At 41.3% G+C, this 24,927-nt stretch overlaps 1 protein-coding gene across 4 annotated transcripts; it reads right to left on the bottom strand.

The window, feature by feature from the left end:
• Nucleotides 1-1,948: 1,948 nt before the first annotated feature.
• Nucleotides 1,949-24,160, bottom strand: LOC136537006 (DNA-directed RNA polymerase III subunit 2-like). 4 transcript variants are annotated; one of them, XM_066529118.1, is made up of 39 exons: nt 23,668-24,160; nt 23,184-23,556; nt 22,999-23,101; nt 22,513-22,634; nt 22,334-22,426; nt 19,107-19,173; nt 18,934-19,024; nt 18,778-18,830; nt 18,545-18,609; nt 18,336-18,441; nt 17,172-17,282; nt 16,934-16,993; nt 16,786-16,815; nt 16,529-16,579; nt 16,349-16,447; nt 14,536-14,595; nt 14,378-14,467; nt 13,344-13,445; nt 13,150-13,260; nt 12,930-13,046; nt 12,091-12,207; nt 11,929-12,009; nt 9,709-9,813; nt 9,551-9,631; nt 9,331-9,477; nt 9,211-9,255; nt 8,869-8,946; nt 8,654-8,793; nt 8,383-8,482; nt 8,149-8,267; nt 7,889-8,024; nt 7,680-7,810; nt 6,444-6,569; nt 6,307-6,362; nt 5,869-5,939; nt 4,907-4,991; nt 4,712-4,815; nt 3,209-3,337; nt 1,949-2,474 (listed from the first exon to the last, which is right to left on the bottom strand). In XM_066529118.1, the coding sequence occupies exons 2-39, from the start codon at nt 23,213-23,215 to the stop codon at nt 2,424-2,426; spliced, it is 3,465 nt and encodes a 1,154-aa protein (XP_066385215.1). In that variant the 5' UTR covers nt 23,216-23,556; nt 23,668-24,160; the 3' UTR covers nt 1,949-2,423. The 4 variants fall into 4 exon arrangements, 3 of the variants coding, with proteins under 3 accessions (XP_066385215.1, XP_066385224.1, XP_066385220.1); XM_066529127.1 differs by having other exon boundaries at nt 23,197-23,556; XM_066529123.1 differs by having other exon boundaries at nt 23,184-23,546.
• Between the last annotated feature and the right edge of the window lie 767 nt (nt 24,161-24,927).

The following is a 24,927-nucleotide window of genomic DNA, read 5'->3' as shown; positions in this document are numbered from 1 at the left end:
GTTGCTGCTTCCTTCTACTGCAGCTTTAATTCTAGCAGTGGCGTCGAGGAGGCCGCCGGCCGAGGCTCGCTCATAGGGGCGCGCTACCGCCAGCCAGGCGTGAGCTCCGCAAGCAGCCCGACGGGGCGCGTGAGCTCTGCAGCGGCGGCGCGAGCCACACTGATCTGAGTCGGTGCAGTGGAGAAGTTTCCAGGATGCTTCGCTGATGTCGCAGTCGTCAAGGAAGAAGTACATGGGTTGAGCTCACTGTTCTCTCTTTGCTCTGAAGACTTGCCGTTCAACGGGAGGACTGAAGAAACGCCTGCTGAATCCTATCCTACGTGTCGACCTGTGTTAGGCGCCGGGCCAGGGGGGCACTCGTGCTCGTGCGCGCGGGCCACATCGCCACACGCCAAAGCAAAGAAGCCAAGCAAGGGCAAGGCTAGCACAGCACCATGCCGTCGTCCCAGACGCAAATTGTGATGGCGACGTCCGCATCTGAATCTTCTTCCGTGCTGTTTCTGTTTGTTTATGTTAACGACACCGTGCATTTTTCTTGCTCGAGTTTCATATGTAGCACTCATGTATTAAGTATTCACTACAGGTTCGACCGTCCGAGTAATAATTAACTATATACTTAGATCAGCTTTGTTGTTAATTAATCTGGACGAACACTAATTACAACGTATGCCTGTCTTTAAGCATGTTTCGCTTGTCTGGATTTCTAACCAAGACGCCTGGCTTCTATGGCTAGTATCGATCAGGAAATAGTTGAGCTCGTAGAGTCAGAGATCACACAAGCCCGGGTAGCTAGCCATCTCGGGTACCCATGTTCACATGTTTGCCTGCGTCGACGAGAGCGACACAGGGGCAGTCAGAGTCCCTTCACGCACTGGCCAGTGTTGTACGCTTGGGCTTTCAAAGCGGCCATGGGTCGTATATACACACGCATTATTGCTACATGCATGCCTACTGTAGACTTCAGTCAGGGGAACCAAACACTCTTAATTACTGTATCTAATGCTACGTACGTGCTGCAACCATTTACATCAGACTTCAGACTGCAGTAACAATCATGCTGCAGTAACTATACTACGTACGTATACATATAACACTCCGGTGGGAATAAAAAACGGACGGCTGACTTAAAGTCTTTACCGTACGCTATACATTTGCGCTGCATTTGGCTCTCAGAATCTGGGCTCGTGGGAGAGCCAAAATGGCTAGCCTAGCTTGGCAAGGCTAGATGAGGCGAGGTGAACAAGGCAAGGCTGATAAGAAACCAAGCATCCCATAATTCGCTCGATCGTCGCAGGCACGAGATAATTATTTTTTCAATGGCTTTGGCTCAAACCGAGTGTAATATTATTTTGCTCATCGATCATCTAAACAATAAATTTTTTATTAGGTTGCAAAAACTTTAGGACATGTAATATACATGAGTTTTAGGTTCTTTCGTCACAAAAAAAAACCCAGATTGGTTCATATATGATAATATAGAACTAAAACTGAGTATATAAGATGTGACTTTGGCACTACTACTCGGGAGGAGAAAGATATTAGTTTGGAAAGTCAAATAGTGTCCAGGATGGATACCTTTCAATATTTAGGATCAATGCTACAGAGAAACGGGAATATTGATGAAGATGTTAGCCATAGAATTAAAGCAAGGTGGATAAAGTGACGCCAAACATATGGTGTCCTATGTGAGAAAAGGATACTACAGAAACTAAAAGACAAGTTTAGGACAACGATTAGACCTGCTATGTTGTATAGTGCAGAATGTTCCTATGACACGACGACATGTTCAATAGATAAGTATCACAAAAATACATATGTTGCGTTAGATTTACGATCATACAAGAAAAGATCGAGTTCGGAACGATGATATACGTGATAGATTAGAGGTAGCACCAATTGAAAAAAAACGTGTACAACACCGGTTGAGATGGTTTAGACATGTCCAACGGAGACCTCCAGAGACACCGGTGCGTAGTAAAATCCTAAACCAGGATAGTAACATGAAGAGAGGCAAAGAAAGACCGAAGTTGAATGAGGTAGAGGCAATAAAAAAAGATTTGAAAGGATAAAATATATCCAAAGACTTAGCCTTAGATAGAAGTGCTTGGAATGGGTTTCAACTCTAGCCTACCCCAACTTGTTTAGGACTTAAAGGCTTTGTTGTTGTTGTTGTATCATTTGGGATAGCATGCTTACATATACAACAATTGCACGGCGGCCGAAATAAATCTGCTACACCTTCGCGGGAGAAGACCGCTCCTACGTGGTTTCTCTGGCTTCTTGACTAGTTGCAAAGAAGCCCTATCAAAGAGGACTTTAATTTACAAGGGGCGTTTTATCATACTTCAGTTAAAATCGGCCACTTGCCAGGTATTTTGTCTTGGATAGCAATGTTCTGGTCCAGTTCCAGCATCTATCGTGTATTATACTTCAGTTAACTTCAAGCGTGGAACAACATTCATTGCATGCAATTCCTGAAATAGAAAATCAAACAAGTGAACATAATGAAATCAAATGCAGCATGGCATAGCTATACCCTACATGTACTAGCAGAATTAGTTAAGGTAATGCTGACAAAATTCCTCATAGTATGACTTACTTTCCCCTACCAAGAAATGAGATTTATCATTTTGGGAATGGGACCGATACCAGGATAGTTCATTTGGGTTAAGTGGATTGTGGAATTTTCTGCAGGCAGATTTATAAAGAGAAATAGGTGGGGTGATAAAGAGCTCCAGCATCTCCATTAACGAAAATGCAAATAGCTCTAACATGTATTTGTCTAAAAAAACTGCAAAAAAAATACATGCATGCGATCAGTCCAATTCCAAACGTATCACTTTAGACTTGTGAATAAGGCTTAAAACATCACTGCACTTCATTTGTGAGTCATAATATCAAGGTGGCAACGAAGTAAAGAGTCAAAAAAAAAAACTTCTAGGTTGGTTTCATTTAGAGAGAAGGCTAAAACAACCTACATTCATTTTGGGAACTAAACAGAGTAGTCCACATAAGAGATACTAATCGTAACAAAAATTCAAACACAAATGATCTGTTAGCACATATACCAGATGGGTACTATACCTGAAAAAAAACTGTTCCTAAATTTTTGTGGCAGTTAAGAAGTCTTAGAAAAACAATTACATTGCAGGGCCAAAATAAATCAGGTTCTATGATTAAAGCAATACATTACGCTCTTATGCAGTACCTGGAACAAAAGCTTGCAAGCATATGGCAGCCTCATCTTGGCCATATTTTCCCCATTTTTGCACATTGAACAGTATGATGTCTTCAGTTTATGATTGTAGTAGCCTAACAAGCCACATTTTCTGCAAACCTGAAAAATGTTCACATTCATACACGAGGTGAGGCCACAGCAATACCCATTGGGGAAAAAAAAGAGTGCTTCATGATACTGGTTGAAATAAGTAATGACATAAATAACAGAAATTGTCAACTGGCCTGGCCATTGGGCTAAGTTAGCTCCATTATTACAGTACTCTAATATGAATTTGATAACACCTGATACAACAGTTTGTCTCTAACACCCACCCGTAGATTTTGCTAGGTGCTGAAGAAAACAAACATTTTGGAGATCGGTTAAAAAGACCATTATGCCTTTCTCATTTTTCTTTCCTTTTTCTCCCCAAGCCAGCACTTATCATCTCAAAACCTACCAGCAGACTCAGGTTTGTCTCTCAAAGCCTAAACTATTTCTAGTTCCACATTTTTTTCTCAAAAACAAAATCAAATATGATATTGACAGAAACAGTATTATGGAATGTAAACAAAAACAAAAAACAATTGTCTCTAGTTTTTTTTATTTCTGTGTTCACTTTATTCGGTTACCATTTTTATTGTCGCTTTATCCTAAAATACAACAAGAATTCAGAAACAAGCCCAAGTAGACGAGATTTTTGTTCTAGTGTAAATGGAAAGGAGTATGACGCTGCTGGCGTCCAAGAAGACCAAGACGCTGTATGCAGAGATGTAATGCTCTTTATCTGGTCTGTGTTGAGAGGTGATGTAATCAGGATACTGTCAAGGTGGTTTTGTCGCTAGTAGTTATGTCAGTTAAGTTCGAGTCCTCTCTTGCGCTGGTGGTTAAGCGCACTCCTGTTAGCTGTCTGGTCTTTTTCTTTCTACTTTCTTAAAAACTCTTACTGCTTGTATTTCCGTTCTAGTAATGGAAATGGGGAAGATCCTCGGTTCTAAAAAAAATGACAGGTGGGCCAAAAGGAGAAGGTCAAAATGTTCTTTTTATAACTCAACTGTATTATATGATAGTCCTAGGGACAAACTACAAAACCACAATGTGCCTCAAACAAAATCAACTAGTGGTATGTCCTAGGGAGTAGGGATCAAACAACATTATGTGTCCTGAAAAAGTTCCACTTTCAAGACAAGAGGCCCAATGGTCAAGAGGCAAATTTATTCTTTGGCAAAATAAATATGATAGAGTAACATGCACTAGTCACCTCAAAGTGATGATCGATTCATCATACTTTTTAAGTGGGTTAACAAGAGATGATAACCACTTCAAAGGTTGAAGGACTTAGATCCTTGCTTTTCTAGTTTATGCACAAAGTGACAGTCTAGGAAATGCTCAAAGATCCAGTACATTTCACTCCATAATACTATTAGCATTTAGGCCACCCTGCATGATTCCAACGTCTAAAAAATATAAGTCACAAACTACTTCTGATATCACCTGGACTTGATAAGGATCACTTGACAACATTAGCCGTTCAAATATTAGCATGCTAGCACCATATGCAATCAAACAATCACGTTCCATTTCACCAAGACGCAAGCCTGTAAACAATATTATAGAATGAGAATAAGATAATCAACAGGTACTAGTAAATATAGCCATATGACTACAGCACAAGAAGATATTGCCAACCTCCATCACGGCTTCGCCCCTCAGTTGGTTGCCTGGTCAGTAACACCCGTGGTCCACTAGCTCGAGCATGCATCTTATCAAGAACCTAGAGAATCCATGTTTTAAGAAAATTAGAATGGTACCAAAAAGAAATAATCCACTTTTAGACATCCAAATCTTGCCAAAGTCTGACACTGGTGTAGCAAAGATTGCTGTGCTGCTTGGCTGGGCGCTGTCGGGCGGATTAGTGTTCCATGAGCGTAGCAAACACATCAATGTGCGCTACCACTTCATTAGGGAGTGCTTGGATGATAGAAGGATTTAGGTAACAACAGTGGCCCCACATGTTAATGAATTTGATCTACCCCTCACCTTATCCTTTCTTTTACCTGCTTGCCTCTCGTTCAAGCCTAGTGCAAGCGGTAGAGTCTTACCGCCTATGACAGGAAGGTCCCGGGTTCGAGTCGCGGTCTCCTCGCATTGCACATGTGAGGGTAAGGCCCTAACTGTCCTTGATCACAATGTTTTCCAGATCGTTGATTAGATCTTTTCCTAGAGTTTTGGACTGAGATCTTGCTATATGTGGATTCAGATTACTTAACATGTCATCTCCTATCACACTGAAGTTGCTCATTAAACACTTTATACTCATTCAACACTATTTCTTCTTAATGAAAAACGTGCTCAGCATGTTAAAAAAAACACTTTGGAGGTTTGACTGGTAAACTTTTGCTGCATCGATGAATATAGTCAATTCAAGTGAAAAACACTATTCTTCCATAATTTGGCCTTGTACCAATTGTTGGTAGAGAAAAGCTTGTTCATGATACACAACTGACACCAATTTATATGTAATGAATGCATTTAGAAACCTTATGCAGTAATGTTATAGAGAGATCCCAGCATAAAAATAAGGACACAGAAGCAATAGAAAACAAAGCCTAACCAAGTTAAAAGGAACAAAAGAATGGAACCATCATTACCATGTGCTTCAGTTTCTGATAGTAGATTGGCCCCATGAAGATGTATGCCTCAAGTGGCTGACCAAGAATTCCTGAGAGGAGAAATTAAGACTGGAAAATTATGGCAGGAACATGAGTCGAGAACACATGTCAAGAAACAAGATATTTACATGACTAGAATAGTGTAGTACACTTGAAGCCATTAGCTTTTGTATATTATGAAGATTGTCCCCTTTTCCCAATGTAGCTTTTGTATATTATGTATTTCTATAAACACCAAATTTAATCGTAATATTTTTACATTAGCTTGTTGCAAATTGGTGCACCAATGACTCATTCAATCCACAAGTCCGCTACAGGACTATTGAGTTAAGTGCTTTCTAATTTTGTCGAATCTAATCAATAGATTTAACATGATAACTAAAGCTCAAGTATAAAGTAATTTGATATCAAGTATACCTGAGTACAAGAAATCTTTTCCACCATAGCTGAAGCCGTGCTTAATTAGAGTAGAGCTGGTATGCAAGAAATGGGTGTTAAAACTCGTAGTAATAAACACACCTACAGTCCCAAGATGACCAAACGCCAAAGTATACCTTATGTCTGCAACATTGTCAGCATTACCACTTGGCTCACCAAATGCACTGCCATAGTGAAATCGACCACAAGAAACACCAGCCTTTCCACCAAGAAGTTCGATCATTTTACCTATTGTCATACGACTAGCAAGCAAAATAAGAGTAAGGCAGCCTTGAAATAAGCATAAACACAGAAAAAATAATAATACCAGCAAAACCAATTTAGTTATATAAAGCCTTGTAGCATTGATTAGGGTTAGGGTTTAGGGTTTAGCATTGATATCAATTTTGCATGCCCATGATCAATGGATCCTATAGGACAAATATACTCCTTGAGGATCCCTCTCTATAGCGGCATACTGTGGGCAGCCTTGTTTATCATACTGTTACCAGTCGTGGTATTGTTTTTGCAGTCCACATGTTGAGTCCATTTGTTAGTGCTCCTACTTAAGTCCATTTTGGGCATTGCTTCATGTGCTACGATCATATCAGTGCTTGTTCTATGCCCATGTCAGTCTGCTTCACCCTCATGCTTACTCAACAGGTCATCATTTGTTACAAATTATTGCATTTTTTCTGGGCTCTTGACCTCTTGTATGGAAGTCCAACAAGCATGAACTTCAAGCACTACCACTTCATTGATTGTATCGCTTCATTAGTTGTTAGCTGATTTTGGCATTTCCTACCTCTTAATGTGATAATTCTAGAACCATACAGATTGCTAATGATCCCATGAAGCATGAACTTACAAAACACATTAGTGCATGCCACTTTCACCCAGTCTCATTTTCATCAGAAAGCAATATCTCCAGTATGTGCCTTCAAAATTGCAAGTGGCAATCTTATTCAATTATAAGCACAAACTTGAGAGCAACATTGGCTTCACTTGCTCAAACTCAGTGCTTCAGATGCTCCACTTCCACCTTGAGTTTGAAGGGAGTGTTAAGTCTATCAAGGTCCATATACTATAGGCCCATATGGCTCATGAGGTTCTCTATATAATGTCATCTCCAGTACTGGAAACATCAACTTCTAACACCCCCATAGTTAGTGACAGCAAAGAATGAACTAAAGAACCCAAATTCTATATTAATTTGGAGCTAAGCTAAAATACCTCAGATGGTATACAGTTACAAAATAAAACTACAATTACAATATTCATATTAATGATCATGAGAGAAGAAACTTCCTCAGATAAAACGAGATAGGTGAGGAAAATAACAAAAATAAAACAAATAACAAGCAAAATAAAACCTTGGGAAACCATGTGGATTCATGATTAAATCAGGACAGATTCCTCTCTCAGAGAAGGGGAAGTCTTCTTGCTGAATAATCGTACCACAAACACCTTTCTGCCCATGTCTGCTACTGAATTTGTCACCAACCTGAAATACAAACATGAAAGAAAAATTTTATATCCATCCGTGCAAAAAAAAAAGGTGCATGGAGCATACAAACCATACCTCTGGCCTTCTAGTGTGACGAATAATACACTTAATGGACAACTTATCATTTGTATCTGAGCACAGCATTACACGATCTACGACAGTAGTCTCACCATCAACACCTTTGTAAATGGCAGGGGAGTCCTTGTAGCACCTAGATGGTAAAATTACAGGAAAGGGAAACATATATAGCATTCATCAAGACCAAAACTTAATAACCCTAAAATTGAAGAGTGGACACATAAACAAGGAAAAGTACAAGGGGAAAGAATCCTTACCTGTCTGTCAATGGCCTACCTATACCTTTTGAAGTGTTCATGGGAGTTTGCTTGTTCACATAGATATCATGATTGCGAATAATTTGACCAGGTGCGACAATTCCATCATCATCCAATGCCTATCAATAAGTAATCATATTGTTAGTGTTAACTAGAACATGCTTAGGTGAGAAAAATGAAACAGTTCTAAAAAATAGTCGCAGAATATGGGCAGTGATAACTCCATATCCTTACTCTCATATTCTGCTTCATCAAAACACCATCTTTATCTCTTTGGGGTTTAACAATCCTATCCGATACACCATCTACATAGTTGTCCTTTAAAACTGTGTACCTGTAAGTGGAAAATAACATATGTACAAAAAACTAATAATATAATTTTCATTCAAAAAAAACAAAAAACCAATAATATAGGAGACCAACAGAACTAGAGACATGAAAGCAAAGCACTTCAATCAAACAATCAAAACAAGCTACATGCCACTGATTGGAAGTACAATATTACTTTTTCAATGCTATGCAACGGCCAAACCCTCGATCAAGGGATGACTTGTTCATCACAATTGCATCTTCAATATCATAACCACTATATCCCATGACAGCAACAGTGGCGTTCTGCCCAGCACCAAGTTTATCATACCCCACCTGAAAACAAATTGCAGTAAAATATCCACCATACTGATTCAAAGAACGAGTGTGGGTGAGATTTTAGACACAAACCAACTCAATAGTTTTCGTCGTTAGCAGTGGACGTTGTGCATACACTAGTAAGTACAGTAGTGAATCTGCTCTGAACAACTGCAGTGCATTACAAAAGAAAATAAAACATTACTTTTGCCATAAAAGGTAAAGAACCTGAGAAAGAAGATAGAACCAGATATCACAGCATCAGAAGATCAAACAAGTCATTAAATACAATATAAAAATTAACTTTAAGTTTCTGAATATTCTGAATACATGCAATAATTACAACCAAACCAACCAATGTAGCATTTAAATCGAGAGATTTTTCAACAAAAAAATGCAACAATTAACTGGTACAAAAATTATGAGGTTCCTTGCCTGATTATATGCAATATTTCCCATCGCTTGCTTACCCATTGCACACTGAAATAAGTGAAATGTCAATAGAAAAATAAACCAAGAAACAATGAGATATATAATGATAATCTACATCCTTGCCTGATAAGTATTACGTGGAGATTGGTTGTGGTGTGGATATGGAATAAGTCCAGATACAACCCCTAAGATACTCAATGGCTCTATTTCAATGTGTGTGATGCTGCTTCTTTCAACATCATCTTGATCCATGTGCTCATACAACGCAATCTGTTTGAATCATATTAGTACACACCACCACAATTTGGATAACCATAAAAAAAGCAAAAGAATCATGATGTACCAGTGCATTGTTCTCTTCATTGACATCAAGATATTCAATCAGCCCACCACTCAGAAAATCATCAAAATCATAAGTTCCATCCTGAGGGAAAACCAACTTATGAGAAAGAGAAAATAAAGGATAACAAGTCAAGAAATTATGGAACTCAAAATGCCGACCCTCAGTTTTGTCATGTGAGTCTCATCGATCCTTGATATCCCCATATCAGCAATTATAAGTGGGCGACAAACACGGCCACCATCAGAGGCAATGTGAACGCAACGCTATAAAAGCAGGTCCAAGGTTAGTATCTTGCAACTTATTCGTTGATAAAAAAAACATACAAAGCATTAAATTACAGATAACAAGTAAAAAAAGATTACATGTTTGACATGGAAAAAAACACATTCAAGAAATGTCCCCCTAGACCTCCTTCCTTGGGACAGATATTGGTTCAGGTTAAGTTGTTATGACCTCAGCAGTGATCTATCTAGCTATCGCCAATTCGCCCTAGACCTCCCTCCATGGGCCATCAAGGTCAAGGCTATAGACAAAATCTGCCGAAGTTTTCTTTGGAGGGGAAGAAAAGAGACAAAGGTTGGACATTGTTTGATTGCTTAGACTAAAGTTTGTCGCCTCAAAGAGCTTGGAGAACTTGGTATTTCATGATCTTAAATCCTTTGGATAGGCATTGCGGATGTAATGACTTTGGCTTGCCAACACGCAACCTAACAAGCAGTGGGCTGCTTTTCCTATCTAAGTCCATGCCTCAATCAGGGCCTTTTCCCAATTGACATGGTTACTAATGTGGGTAATAGAAACACAAGGAATATCAATTGCTGGTTTGGCCCCTAATCTTCTTGCTTTAATCCTAAAGTGAAGAGAGAACCAGCCTACTGTGAGAGAGCCCCTAATGGATCATCGATGGGTCCAGGATATAAGTGGTGGTAGTGGTATTGCCCTCTATGATTTTCTTGATGTCTGGGACTTGGACACAATCGTGCAGCTGCATCCAAATGCAGAGGATGACCATCGTTGGAGATTCACAGAATCCAATCAGTATTCAGCAAAATCGGCTTATGTGGCCTTCTTCAATGGGGCTGTTAATTTTGAGCCATGGGAGTTTATTTGGAAATCTTGGGTACCTAAGAAGTATCAATTTTTCCTATGGCTAGCAGCACATGATAGGTGTTGGACTGCTGATACACTTGCTCGCAGAGGGCTGCCTCATCCAAATCAGTGCCCATTATGAGACCAAGAGCAGGAGACAATTCAACATATTTTGACAAATTGTCTTCTCTAGACGGTATTTACTCTTATGACGTTCTGGTTTACCAGACCTCCCTCCACGAGTTGAGGATGAGGTATTCTGTGTTTGGTGGCTTTGAATTGATACTTTAATTCCAGGACATTGGAATAGCGGAGTAAACTCAATGATCACCTTAGGAGCATGGACGATTGGGAGACACAGAAACGATTGTGTTTTAATGGTGCTGTACCAAATGCCCAGGTTGTTCTTAGAAGAATTTTTGAAGGGAACCTCTGGTGTAAGGCTGGTGCAAAAGGTTTGGCGCAGCTTTGGGCTGCTGCCTAATAAAAGTCATTTTTAGTTGTTCTGTTTGAGTGTTTTATGAGTTTCAGGCGTGTGTATTCTTTGAACAAGTAAGGTGTGGTGTGAATTTTGTCTTGTAATGTAAATATTTTCTCCTTCTTAATGCAATGAGATGCAGTTCAGCCTATGCTTCGGAAAAAAAAAGTGTCCCCCTTATGAGAAACATAAATCACGGGACAACAAATTTGCAATATACAAGATTAAGGCATAACTTAAAAATGTTAAACCAGTAGAAATGTTGATGCAACCATTTTTGTTCACTTTTGTTGAAAAATATGATATCATAGGTCTTCTTATCTGAAAGTATTAAAGGCTTAGCAAGATGTCATACAAAATGCAATTCAGAAAAACAAGGAAATCAGTTTCCAGATCTATGCTATACTTACCTCCCTAAGAAGTTCAAATGTTTCTAGCTCCTCTATATGACTATATCACAATCCCATTCACTCATGAACTCATGACCAAATGGTATCCAACAAGAGTTTCAGGAGTTAACAGATCCAAAGTTCAGTTACAAGTTACTTTTCATGTATTGATTTTCCGTTTGGATAATTGAACATGAAATGATAAGTTTGTCTTGAAAATCTTGAAAAAGTAATTTCATATTAGTATATTTTTGCTATATTTTAAAAAGTTTGTATTCAGAGTTGTGTTTTGGGGACGAAGGAACAACTGAAAATTAATTTCCAAGCTTTTTTAGGATAATATCAGCTAATAGGTACACAGCTTCTTTTGCATGATGGTCAGATTCGTTATAACCTAATAGTTACAAAGAGAAAGGACATACCTGTTTCTCATTAATAAAAATGCTTACAAACTCGCCAATTACGTTAGATCGACGTAAATTCCTCAAATCAATAACAAGCCTCTGAAAGCATGAGACACAACTTTATAATGGAAGAAAAGTCAAATAAATAAACACGTATGTACGATCTGTAATGAATAAGACCTGAGGATCTTTGTGTTTCCCCAGTATTAATCCATTGAGCATGACCAAAAATGAACCCGGCGCATGAATTTCTTCAGACGATAGAAACAATAAATCCTCCACGCCTAGACTATAACACTACAGTAAAGAATGAACACAAATAAGAATAATAGATATATAATATTATAGATAAACTGATGCACTTGATTATAATAGAAGTAGAGAAACCAAGTGAAAAGAGAGTAAGAAAATTTTGAATCAGCGTACCAAGTTATAGGTACTAAAGCAAACAGACAAGTATCTTATGTAACTAAGGATCAGTTTGTGGTTGCTTTGCTGCTCTGTAAGGTCCGGCTAGTTACAGGAACTTTGAATTCAAGTACAGTTTTGCTGTTGTGGTTTCCAAAAGGTTGCTTTTGTGTAGTTATTACTATATTCAATACCGATCATACTTGTATGCATTTTAAGCATTTCCAAAAGAAATTTAAAAGCACACCCAAAAAGATTGAGAAAGCTTGTAGCTGAAAACATTTAGAAAAGTACAATGCAGTTTAAAATCTAATGCAACTCCTAGAAGAGCCTGAAGATGAAAATATTAGTTGATATACTTCTGCAATCAAGGTATTGCAGGATCTACTGTTGTATGCAACAGGTTCGAGATGGTAAACAACAAAGCGCGATTGATAGCAATTTGGGTATTAAAGATTTTGATGCTAGAGTTGTTACAGAGTATGAAACTGCTATAGAAAGTTAGCTATCTAATCATGGTCTTAAGGGCCTATCGGATCATTAATGCACTATTATAGGCACAAAACATCAACACCAAAAAGTACAATTAAATGAACCAAAATATAACAAACCAGATATATCAGTGGGCCCTCCTCTTGGTCTGTTGTGATATGAGAAAGCAAAGCTAAATTTTTTGTCAATCCACAAGCTTCTCCTTCAGGAGTATCACATGGGCAAAGCATACCCCACTGTTACAAATAAAATTAGGAAGAACAGATGGGTTTTAACATTCTTGGTTTTCACGAAATTTTTGTCTCTATTATGTAGCAACATTGTAAGATTTCTCTTCACCTGACTAGGCTGCAAAGCACGTGGACCACTTGTTTTACGAGTCTTCTCAAATTGGGGTGTTATCCGCGTCATGTAGCCTAAAGTTGCCATGTAGGATAGCCTTGAAAGAACCTTTAATCAGAAGAAAAAGAGGTTACATTTAAAAAAATAACTGGGGGGATAAATAAAAATCAAAGGTATGGAGAACTTGGTACCTGAGATACACCTTTCCTATGCATCCTAAAACGTTTAATATCCCAATTTCCTGTGGAAATGGCCCTCTCCAAACCAAAGGTAATAGTATCTTGCATTATCAACTGCAAAAAGGGAACACATTTACATAAACAAGACACCATGTCTGAGCATCCTAAGTGGTTAACAAATATGGTTAATGAGACAACACCCTCAGATATATTTCGGAAGGGGGATAATTTGAGAGGGGTTTGAAGAAATAAGAGAAGAAAAAGGAGTGGCTGCACCTAGGCTAGCCATCTCTAACTATGAAAAGGAGGGGATGGCACACGCAGCAAGGACGCTACCAGCATAGTGGTGGTGAAGGGCAGTAGCATGAAAGCCAGGGCATGGGTTGGTTTAATTCTTACTCTATCCAAAAAAGGTATGGCTCCCCGTATATTTATAGACGATCCTGCATAATTTTAGAGAGGATCCCATGATTTGGCAACCCCTAGTATCTAAAATAACTCTACCAAAAGTAATGTGTAGCTAACCACGCTTTACAAGAGTGGGTCATTGTTAGTTGCTACTGTCTACACGTGCTACCGACCTACCGTGCACACTGCGATCAACAGTTAGCTTTTTTTTTACTTTAAATAATCAAGAAATAGTTTTAAAAGCTCTGATATCTTCTTGTCAAACATGGTGTCGGTTTGGAAAAGAGTAACCAGTAATAAAACAGATTAAGCTCTGGTTTTGAAGTCAACAAATAGATCTTCCAAGAAGTATATGTTACCCAAACAAGCATATAATAATAGAAAAATATTAAAGCCCCAGCAAGGTCCTTAGATCTTCCACACAAATTGCCAACCAAAGATAACAAGGTTATGCCATTAAAATGATAAAACTGAAGATATTACAGCTAGAAATGTAACCTGTCACATTGGGTTATTACAGCAATATTAGGTATTCAGAACTCAGGTGAACCTTTTTGGTGATTACAACATTGCAAGAGTAACAGGAGGCAAAATGGGAACAAATGCATATCCATAAATGTGCACTTGCATACTATTACCTGGCTAAAATCCAAAGGACTAGAGCGAGTCTTGTCACTATTTTTATTCATGCGCTCCACAGCTTGGGAATTCATTGTTTTGAATAAATCCTTCAAAAGAAACACCATAAGAAACAAAAAATGTAACATCTAATAAAAACTATGAGAAAAATATGCACCTCGAAAAGAAGAGATATTAGTTGGCCAGATAGCTCAAATCTCTTATTTCCAACATAATCCTGGAAAATGTAAGAAAATATGTCAACTAGATGATAAGCATGTGGTCAAAAAACCTTCACCCTTCTTTTCTAAGTAATATTCAAGGACAAATGTTGTAGTAAATCACCATCCATCACTCCATGTGTCCATCACTAACATTCAAGGTATATTTTATTTCATTAAGTCAATAAACATAAGGCACATTTTGTTTCTTTGCAAGAAAGAGTAGACCATAAACAAAGTACAAGACAATTTTTTTTTGAAAGCCAACGGGAGGGACGAAGAGTCCCTACCTGATATATTTCCAAAGATTCCAGTGTGTTTCCGGTGGTAAAAGGTTAGGCATTGTAGCCTTGAATCATACAGATCTCAGCAAAGAGGGGGAGTAAGATTACATCTGAAACATGAGCCTCCAATATGAAACTTAACAGGCTTTTTGTATGGGTAGGCGGCACAGCCATAGCTTTGCTGTCTCTCTGTAGGCTGCAAGTGCTCAACATTTGGTGCTTGGGACCTGAACACCACGTCACTGTGTTTCCACAGTTCCCAGCTGCAGAGCAGAAGGGCTTCCTTGGGTCCTTGGGTACTCCTGGCGGGGCTGTGGAGGTCCACAGTTCTTGCACACGCGGCGATCATGTCCGGGTTCCATCCGATTCTCATCCAGAAGGCTCGAGTGAACGGACACTGAGAGATAATGGGGTCTGCGTCCTTACCGGTGAGCCCGCAAATGTCACAGGTGTCTATGTCAAGGACATTCTTCTTTCTCAGGTTGATCTTGCACTGGATGCAATTCTGAATCAGAAGCCAAGGAAAGAATTTGACCTTGGGTGGGGCATAGTTGCGCCAGACGAAGGTATACGACAGGTGCATATAGTTTCAATCTGGACAGAGGCCTTGTAGATGAGATTGGTGGAGTCGATGGTCTTCATCTTCAAAGAAGTATGAGCGCATGTCCAGGTTGTCACTCAGGTTCACACCTAACAGCATGGACTCCAGTTGGCGCAGCTCGATTGCCGCCTGCCGGCTCAAGCGTGGTTGGAATTGTGTTGCAAGTCCAGAAGACAACTTCCTCAACTGAAGCTCCTTCTCTCAGGAGGTGGCTGTGTAGAGCAGGCAGTTGCGAGGACAGCGGCTGGTCGCCAATCCACTGATCTTTCCAGAATGAGGTGTCTTGCCCATTGCCCACCTGAACATGTGAGATCTGACAGTAGGCCGGGAGGAGGCCCCGAAGGGCATCCCAATGGTTTCCAGTGAGCACTCCATGCAGGTCAGCAATGACAACTTGCTCTTTTGTCCATGCCACCCACGATGATTCTCCAGGGTGGTGCAGCCGGTGCAGCAGTTTCATCAGTAGACATGTGTTTTGTGTGTCTAAGAGCATCTGATGCCAAGCCCGCCATCTTCCTTCAGAGTACACACTTTCTCTCACGCCACTAAGCACTTGACGTCGGAGTACAAGACAAATTTAGAACTCCGTATTAAGTCAATGATTGTTATGAATGTAATTTTCCTTTTCTTTGGGTCACTAGGTCAACCCAAAACACATAAACAAACTAGTCAGTGACCCAGAACCACCCATCGCATACCACTTGCATCAGAACTAACCTAATTCCCTATAAAAAAAAAGAACTAACCTAATTCTACCATATGGACACACAAGATTCTGCATGATTTTTTTTCAGTAAGAGTTGGTAAAGGAAAAAATAGCTTTAGCTGACAGAAAAATATTTGAGTCCTTCACTGAAGTGATATATGGGTCATCATTGAACTTGCCTTATCATCAAAGGTGTCAGAATTTAAGATTGCGTCCATCATGCGCCTTAACATTACAGCAGTGTATATACACTTTGGTCGTAGGTTCCCATCTTTAACCTAAAATAGAGATTTGCAAGTGTATGAGCTATGCCATTAATTTCAATTTTGGCTTGCAATAAGTAAAAACATTTATCTCACCGGCACATGGGCAATAAACACATCATGGAGGATTGAGTTTGACCGACCTTCCTGAAAGTGAGAAATCAAGAACAACAAATATAGATGGTTTCACTACAAAAAAATGATGTGCATTTTGGATGCATACTTTTAGACAGGTACAAGCAACAGTAACTTTATTGATTAATAAGAAGCTGAGCTCTCAGCATCAGCCCCTCATCCTTAGCAATCAATTTCAGAATGTAAGAGCCAAGAAGAGAGGTGTGGTCAACAATTACCTTCTTATTTGTGGTGCCAGGATACATCACCTGCACAAATTGTATACAGTAAACCAGTCTGTTTGGCATAATTCAAAACGAGACGAATGGCTAAACAGCATAACCGATCAATGATATTAAGTTAATGATTTTTATTTTGGTGTTTCACCTTCTCGTCCATGTACTGCAGGGCTTGCTGACGTGTATATATTCTCTCTGAAGCACATTCCTAAGCAATAATGAAACATTTAATGAGCCAGAGACATAAGATATAAATAAACTATTGAGAAAAATGAAAACAAAAATGGATGACGAAAAAATATTAAACACTTAGCACAGGTTTAAAATCAAATTCACAATTATTGAGGTAGTATCCATTTTATCATGGCTATTTAAAAAATAGTTACCTGAATAGATGGAAATAGGAGATCTCCATATCTTGGGTCCCTGCCAACCATTTGTACAGCCTCCTGATCACTTTCCATTCCCATCGCTTTCATCACCACTATAATAGGAATCTGCAAAATTCAAAAGCTCAGAAATAGAGTGATAGCTCACCAACTTAGGCATTCAATATTAGAACTCGCACACATTTATTACAGAGGCATCAAGTGTTAATCAAAAGATAGATAAGGCAACTAAGGTCAACTTGCTATATATGAAATGAGATGGCCAATCATTTCAATTTGAGAAGGTCAGCTCAATACATTACAAGCATTTATAAAATGTAAAAATAAACCGAAACTCATGACTAACAAGTGGGCTTGTGGCCATTGAACAGTGACACACTGATGCCATTGACCAACTCAGGCAGTGCATGTAATATCATTAAGATCTATGACCCCTTAAATTTCTCTCAGATTTAGGAGGGTCAAATATATATAGTAACCAGATTTAATGTAGGAATGGAATAGGTTGAACCGTTGAAGCATGACATCCTGATTACATTAGGAGAGCGAACTTTTAGAAATTTAAGTAAGGCAATCAGCTAGTTGCTAAGATAGGGTTTATAGCTTAATCGTGGAGGCACTCAGCTAGTTGCTAAGATAGGATTTATAGCTTAATCATGGAGGACTGTTTAAGTCCTATTCTGCCAATGCAAAGCAATTAAGAAAACAAAGGAAATTCCATTGCTCATAGGTGAACGGGTTCTCCTATCAAACAGCCATCCCATAGCTATTTCACCATTTCGAAAGAATCAAACGAATCCCCAATTGTTACAAAATAATGGAACCAAAAGGCCTGCACAAACTGATGCTTTGTGTATTTGAGAATTGAGATTTAACTTCAGCTCTGCACTTAGTTAGCATTTGTTTTAGGGTTGAGTGAGCTTGTGCATGTAGGAGCATGTTAGTATGGCCTTTGTTAACTTTGGTGTTCCCATTTGATCTTCTGTTCCTAATATACTGCATGTTTGAGAAAAATGGAAAAATATCCAAAGCTTCAAATGAAGAATGTCACCAATCAACCCAGTATTTCAAAATGAATTAACACAATGAAGTATTCCAAAATGAATTGATACATAAAGTGGAAAAACTCATTAACAGGACAATGGAGTACATAAACCATACTGGCTTGGTGAACTGATTCAGCTGTAGATAAATCTTCCCCTTATCCATAAGAATCACCGTCTTGCTTTTTATTGCATGTGTGCTACTGGTAACAGATGCGATCACCCTAATTTGATGTGCGTGACAGTAAGGAAAACAATAAATGTCTAATGTTACAGTCGCCAAACAAAAATAGTATATTCTGAAGTAATCAAATAACTTAATCAAACCTTCCTTTGCTATCAGTGTCAACAATAATACGATTCTTTGATAGCTGTTCTTGAATTAGAATGACCTGAAAATTAATATGTCACAAGATCATTAATACACACAAGAAGCAACTACAAGAGCATTGAGCAGTTAATGGCCATAACTATGGTTTGCAATCAATCGCAGCACATGGAACACGGACCACATCAAACCAGCAAGAAAAGAAGAAAATTACAGCACTGTTTTCTGTTACCTTCTCCGTTCCTTTGACAACAAAGTAGCCACCAGGATCAAGAGGGCACTCACCTGGCATAACATATTGATGAGACCATTAAAACAGCAAGTAAGACAAAAGGTTACAAAGTTTTAGTAATGAAAATATTTTTTTAGGGACAAGAATTTAATATACCATATTTTGCTAGTTCAGCTTCATCCATTTCATTCAGAATACAGGCACAACTTCTTAGCATAATAGGCAAGTAGCCAATGATAAACTTATCCTGAAGAAAAAAGGAAAATAGAAGGCCAACTTAGTTACCAAATCAAACAAACAAAAGGGTTTTCAGTCAGATGGATAGGTACCCTTCTTTTCACTACATGCTGCTTTCCAACAGTGTATTGGATATCAACTTCTATAGGAGCAGAATAACTGAAACAATAAAGGAAATTTGAGCAAGCACGACAACTCGATAGGTCACATAGAATTTGAACATGCAGAAGAATGCGTTAGAAACATAAACCACCACTGTACCACCAAGATAGTCAAGCTATTGGTGTTCAACAGATCTACAAATGCCACCATTGATCAGCATGTCAAGCTTTCATGTTGCAAACCAAGAGCAATCCTCCCTTGGTGCTTCATGAAACATCTCCCACCACTATGCGCTATCATGCATAATGAAAAATTAACTGCCTACCTCTCTACCCATTCAAAAATTCCATCAAGTCAGATTGACTGAGTTTCCCACATCACTCTATCTTCAACAACCATCCTAGCATTCCACATGCCGTCCTGCCATGACTAAGGTTTGTGGCGGCCAAGTACTAGTGATTGTACCATCCTGGAACTTGGGTGTAGAAGCGACCACTTAAAGATGGCAACGGGGAATTCCCCGTCGGGTTCAACCTCCCCATCCCCGTCCCCACAGGGTGAAAATTTCCCCATCCCCGCTAAGACTCACGGGGGACATTTTCTCCCCATCCCCGTTCCCTGCGGGGATTACGTAGCCGACGAGGATCCCCATCCCCGCTACAGGATAAAAGAACTGCTCAAATCGACAAACCAAAAGTGTACAAAATACTGAAAAAAAACTCATCTTGCAACAACATCAAACAAGATTGTAGTTTACAGATCACAAATCCGATTTACGGATTCCAATAATCCAACTCACTCCCTAGGTGGCCAAAATCTAATGCAGATCTCACGAATCACAAGTGAGATTGTTCAGCACCTTGAGTCCTTGACGTTGCCTTCCAGTAGAGTGCAGACCAGAGCAAAGAGAGAATTTGGGTCTCCGGACTGAGCAGAGAGTGAGAGAGAGAGCAGAGAAAGACTATGCAGTTTTCCTAGACGGAGATCGAGTATTCAAGTGCAACACCAGCAGTAGCGGTCACGCTGAACAGCAGGCGCATGTCGTCTTCGTGGCGCGCCGCGTGCATGGCGATGGCGACCGGGAATAGGGGCGAGGTTGGATGCGGGATTGGTGAAGCCTGAAGCGAGCCTGCGCGAGCAGCGAGCTGGGCATCGGCAGGAGGAGCTGCCGCACTAGGCACAGCGCTCGCGCGACGACGGCTGCGGGAGAGGTGGCCGAGTGGGGATACTGGAAATTAGGGTTAGAAATTTCAATATATACTCTATAGTCTATACGCTGATGGGCTAAGGTGTTTTCACCTATCCTGATAATAGTAAGAGTTTGCAAAGGAAATGGTGGAGTAGTCATCACTTGTGCCCACGGAATACTTCAAGATCAGCGGAGTCAAGAGTTAGCCAGAGACCAGGACGGGGCTAATCACACGCACATTGGGAAACCACGAATGGGCACATTGCATGCTCAGAAGGTGATAGAGCCACGAGATCTAAGCTAGGCACAGGCATCGCAAGTTGAAGCAGCAGCCTTGCAGGCACTCGATTCCACAACTTGAGCCAGTATTGGACCCGCTGCTTCCTCGTTTTGAGCCAGCAGCCCCACAGGTGCCAAATTTTAGCTGGTGTCAGACTAAATTGGTTACAAAAATCAATAGTGGCAGCCCTCTGATTTGGGATGGTGTCGCTGGGAAACAAAGGGTCTGGTAGGTACAGCTTATAAGGTGCTTATGAGTTATGACCAAAGTATCCTGAAACTACAAGCCAAAAGGCGTACATTTCTACAGCTTCTCCTGGTAACGCTTCTCCCCACTGCCCCCATTAGTACTAAAACACATAAGCTAGGTCAAACCTACTTTTCCTCCATTTGTGCAGCTTCCCAGGGAAGAGCTTATTGGGAAGCTGCACCCTTTGTCTCCTATGCTGTTTATATTGGTTATGGATGTTCCGAATTCACTCATTTGCCAGGCCACTCAGTTGGGGTTTCTGCAGCCTCTTGCAATGGAGCGTGGGCAGTACTGTATCTCTTTGTATGCAGACGATGTTATTATGTTTTTATGGCCAAACACAATGATCATAACCTCCTCAAGGAGCTGCTGGATATTTTTGGTCAGGTCTCTGGATTAGTGGCCAATATTGCCAAGAGCTCAGTATCTCCAATTCAATGTCAAGATGATGATTGGGTACTGGTCCAACATTTTATCTTGTGAAATCAAGGGTTTTCCATGCACTTACCAGCATCCGAAAAAAAAACAGCAAAGCAAATTGGCTAAAACTGGTTGACAAGGTGGCTGATAACCTCCCAAACTGGAAAGCTTCTCTTATGAATCGAGCAGGCTGTCTTGTTACAGTAAATGTGGTTCTGACCGCTATACCCATTTACTATGATTGCTTTGGATCTTCCTAAATGGGTGATTAAAGCAATTGATAACGAGGGGATTCTTGAGGGTCGGTCAAGAAAAAGCAAATGGTGGAAACTGTCTGGTTTCCTGGAATCAAGTCATAATGCCACAACAATAAGGAGGGCTTGTTATTCATGATCTGGAGTATTTAGGATGGCCTCTGCGCATTAGGTGACTCTGGCTTGACAAGACAGACAGTTCTCGGCCTTGGGCCGGATTACCTATTCTCTTGCATGTTCGAGAAAAAAAAGGGAAGGTACACAAAACAGGACCAAAGAACGTCACCACGTCAGCGGGAAAGGAGAGAAGGAAAGGAAAGAGCTAGTCAGGGCAACAGGCGGCTCACTAGAGGCAACAAGCAAGACGAGAAGAATCTAGGATAACCATGAAGCTCTGGTACCATGTTAACAATAGCACATCTCTGTTCAATATGCCCTTAAGGCTAATATATAACTACAAGAACAACTCATCTCTGTTCAACATGCCTTTAAGGATAATATACAACTACAAGAGGTATATGCATACACAAATACAAAGAAACATATATACATCGAAGGAAATGTAAACAAGTATATATTTACATCTAACATCATTAACATCTACAATAGGAAATTTGATGTGGACAGCCCGAATTATGTTAGGCAAGAAAACAATACCAGCGCCATAACAGTCCCACATAAATCTTTTGCTTATTCCATCTAGCTCAAATGATATGTAACATAATTTCTCTTTTATTCTTTCTTAGTTTTGCAAGTACAAACTACAAACCGATGCAAATGAGGAAATGAATTTACGTTCAAAATATGAGGAAATGAAAGGCTTACGTGCGGTCAGTAAGGCGACAAAGATGTGGTGTGATAGATTCAACGTTACAATTTTCATATATCGAGGGCATGCCAACACGCACATCAAGATACCTGCAATGTGACCAACAAAATACATACTTAATAACAATAGTTAAAAATATAGTTAGAATACATATTACACAAATTGACGAGCATACCTAAGGTAAATGGATGGATCATTGCGCGCTTCAATTCGATTGTTTGCCTCAACGATCTTCTTGATTCCTTTGTCGACAAAGTAGTTAAATGAGTCAATGTGCTCCTTCACAAGCCCTCTAACCTAGTGTTTCCATCAGAGAGAGAGAGAAAAATAAATCAAAGCAACACGAGCTTCAAACTGAATAGTCGTTGGCACATAAAAAAACATGTGCATGAGTTGATATTTGAGTCATGAATTAGACATAGATACAAGATAACCCAAGTATGGAACAGAGCAAGAAGCTAATTTAATCTGCGGCAAACAGAGCGAGGAGCTGAGATGTGCATACGACTGTAACAAACATGCATGGTAACAATAATCGGGTTAACACACGCCTACTGCTTGATCGCCCCGTGAATGCAGGGAGCATTAAAAACTGAGTGTGACAAAATTGTTGGACAATAAATCAACAGGCAGCACTGTTGAATGAGAACGTCATGCTGACCTTGAGGAAGGCCGGGAGGAGCGCAAACTTGTCGACAGGCTTCCTGACCGGGGCTGCCAACGAATGGTAGGTCGGTAATGGCATTGTATCGGCCACCTTGCCACTGCACGAAGCAAAAAAAAAAAAAAGGGTGAGGTGAGGGTTTGGAAATGTCGAGGCGGTTTGTGGTGGAGGAGGCGAGCTACCCTTCGCTGTCACCTTTGGCGAGCACGGCCATGGCAGAGGGGCTTGAAAGCAGAGTGCGGAAGAGGAGCCAGGTGACGCGGAAATTAACAGAAGGAGAGGCGCCGCTTTCACAGGTGAGCTGCCTCCTGCCGTTGTCTTAGGGGTCCGAGGCAGCCGATGGCAAAGAAAAGAGGCGGCGCCGGCTGGCAAGCCGAGAGCGGAGTACAGTAGAGGAGCCGGAGGTGGTGGGCACAGCGGCGCTGAAGGGCAGAGGGGCGTGTCGCCACCCCAGCACCTGCGCCGTCACAGGCGCGCAGCCCCTGCCTGTTGTCTTTGGGGTCCGAGGTGGCCGATACAGTGGCGAATCCAGCCCGAGAAATGACCTAGGGCGAACTTGTATTATAAAATTTTGACTATAAGTAATCAAATCAAATAATTACGCACAAATTTGACAATACTAGTTTGTTATAGCGCTTCTTGCATAGTGGAATTGAAGATGTCTACCTAATCTGCAGACTGCAGCTTCATCTCCTCCATAACCCACAACGGCTTCATCTGCTCTCCCATCAATCACCAAATGACCAAAATTCTAAAATCCCTCAATCCAAAATCCAAAAACCCTGCAGCAGCCTGTAGTGTGGAGCTGCAGGCCTGCAACCAGCAGCCAGCAGGGGCAGGGCCCGCTGGGTCCTGGTGGCCGGCCGGTGGCTGGGCGCTGTGGCCTAGCGGTGTGGCCGCGTGGGGGCTAGCTAGCGGCCCAGCGGATGTGGCGCTGAGCCCTGGCCGCCTGGGAGCGCCCAGTGGCCGGCGGGAGGCGGGCTAGTGCGTGATCCGTCGGCCGGCGCGGCGGTGGCGAGAGCGAGGCGGTAAGCGGGGAGGGGGGCGGCCGGGAGGGGCGAGGCGAGGCGGGCAGGCGGCGAGCGGAGCCTGGAGTGCGGCTCAGCGTAGTCGAGCAACGAGCGGGTAGACAGGAGTTGCGCGGTCGCCCACTCGCCCTATCTGCACCTGGCCTAGACTGGCGGCTGCTGGGCCAGAGATAGCCGCGGCCCAGTCCAACCAAGGGCCATAACACGGATGAGGCTGGCTCAGGGCCTTGCTGGCTTGTTGCGTGCATGCGGCGTGTCAGCCGTCTTCACCGCGGCCCCTCGCCTCCTCGTCCTCGCCACTCGCAACTCCAGGGGTGGGGATCGGGTGCCCGGCCAGGGGGACCCAGGCCGCAGTGGCGAAGCCAGGATAAATTGTCGCTGGATCGGTATTTAATATAATTATAAAATACTGTGCATAATCTCTATCTCTATAATACATCACTTCAAATTATCCTACAGCCACCAAACAAATCCTACCTCTACAGTCACGACCTAAACTACGTCCACCCCATAAAACGCACACAAAAAAAGATGATACTAAAAACGTGCACACCAAATTAACTTTCACTCATTCTCTCTCCCTACTCAACCACATCCGACAGCCGATATTATTTGGATCTCCCCCCCCCCTCTCCCCGCTCCACCCCACCCACGCGGCCTTCTCTTGCTTTTTCGTTCCCCCCTTCAACCCTCCATCGCCCTCCCGCACGCCCTCACCCCCACGCAGGGCGCAACCTCGGCGACCAGGGATCGAATCCCACGCCAGCCTCGGTAGTCCCCCCCCCCCCTCTGCTAATCTCTTCAGGAAACACGGAGGAAGGATGCGGCAGCGGGCCAGGCCTGCGGGGCCCGTGCCCGTCCCTAGGGTTGTAGCAGCGGCGGCCGACCGTCTCGTCCC

This window comes from Miscanthus floridulus, chromosome 1 (assembly GCF_019320115.1).
Source record: "Miscanthus floridulus cultivar M001 chromosome 1, ASM1932011v1, whole genome shotgun sequence".
Lineage (NCBI taxonomy): Eukaryota > Viridiplantae > Streptophyta > Magnoliopsida > Poales > Poaceae > Miscanthus > Miscanthus floridulus.
This window is presented reverse-complemented; position numbering and strand designations above follow the sequence as displayed.